At 66.2% G+C, this 778-nt stretch overlaps 1 protein-coding gene across 1 annotated transcript in view; it reads right to left on the bottom strand.

The window, feature by feature from the left end:
• Nucleotides 1-778, bottom strand: part of LOC104132905 (neuronal acetylcholine receptor subunit alpha-10) — a gene marked incomplete at its 3' end in the record, with an annotated part of 13,011 nt that overhangs the window by 10,181 nt on the left and 2,052 nt on the right. The window contains exons 2-3 of the mRNA XM_035901658.1: nt 646-774; nt 1-114 (exon numbers count right to left, since the gene is read on the bottom strand). The exon at nt 1-114 is cut by the window's left edge and continues 19 nt beyond it. Of these exons, the coding sequence (XP_035757551.1) occupies nt 1-114; nt 646-774 (243 nt within the window). The remainder of the gene's footprint in view (nt 115-645; nt 775-778) is intronic.

Genomic DNA, 778 nt, shown 5'->3' with positions numbered 1-778 from the left:
GGGGATCGGGATGCTGTCAATGCCGTCGTAGGCGTCCTTGTCCCAGGTGAGGTGGGCCTCCAGCCAGGCCTGGCGGACCCACAGGTAGGAGGTGAGGACCTGGTTCCTCTCGTCCTGCCGAGGGGAGAGGGTGGGTGCAGGGGACGGACCCCAGTGCTGCCTGCTGCCCCCCTCAGCCCCCAGCTCAGTGGCCTCTGCGAGGGTCCCCGGGGGCTGAGCTGCCTTCGAGGGGGTCGTGCTGGTTTTGGGAGGTTGGGGTCTGAGCTTGCCCCCCTCAGCCCCCAGCTCGGTGGCCTCTGCGAGGGTCCCCGGGGGCTGAGCTGCCTTCGAGGGGGTCGTGCTGGTTTTGGGAGGTTGGCAAGGTCTGAGCTGGTTTCAAGTGGTCCAAGCCCATTTTAGGGGGGGCAGTGCTGGTTTTGTGGGAGTCTGAGCTGTGTTCAAGCGGTCTGAGCTGACCTGGGGGCAGCTGGGGGGGATTTTGAGGGGTCTGGGCTGGTTTCAAGGGGTGAGCATCAGCTCTGGGTTGAGCGGGACCCGCTGGGGGAGAGCAGAGCCTGGCTAAGAGGTGGCCAGGAGCGTGATGAGGACGGTTCCGTTTCAGCTGGGCTGCCGGTGCCAGCGCCGGTGCCATGCCCGGCCACTCACCATGTCGATGATCTGGGAGAGGGTGACCTGGAGGGTGACGTTGAGCGCCCGGTCCGTGTCCTCCACGGGGCGCAGGGCGCTGGAGTAGTTGGCAAAGAGGTCGTGGAGCAGCTTGTAAGCGAACCTGCCCTGC

Source organism: Egretta garzetta, unplaced genomic scaffold, assembly GCF_000687185.1.
Source record: "Egretta garzetta isolate BGI_Z169 unplaced genomic scaffold, ASM68718v1 scaffold619, whole genome shotgun sequence".
Classification (NCBI taxonomy): domain Eukaryota; kingdom Metazoa; phylum Chordata; class Aves; order Pelecaniformes; family Ardeidae; genus Egretta; species Egretta garzetta.
This window is presented reverse-complemented; position numbering and strand designations above follow the sequence as displayed.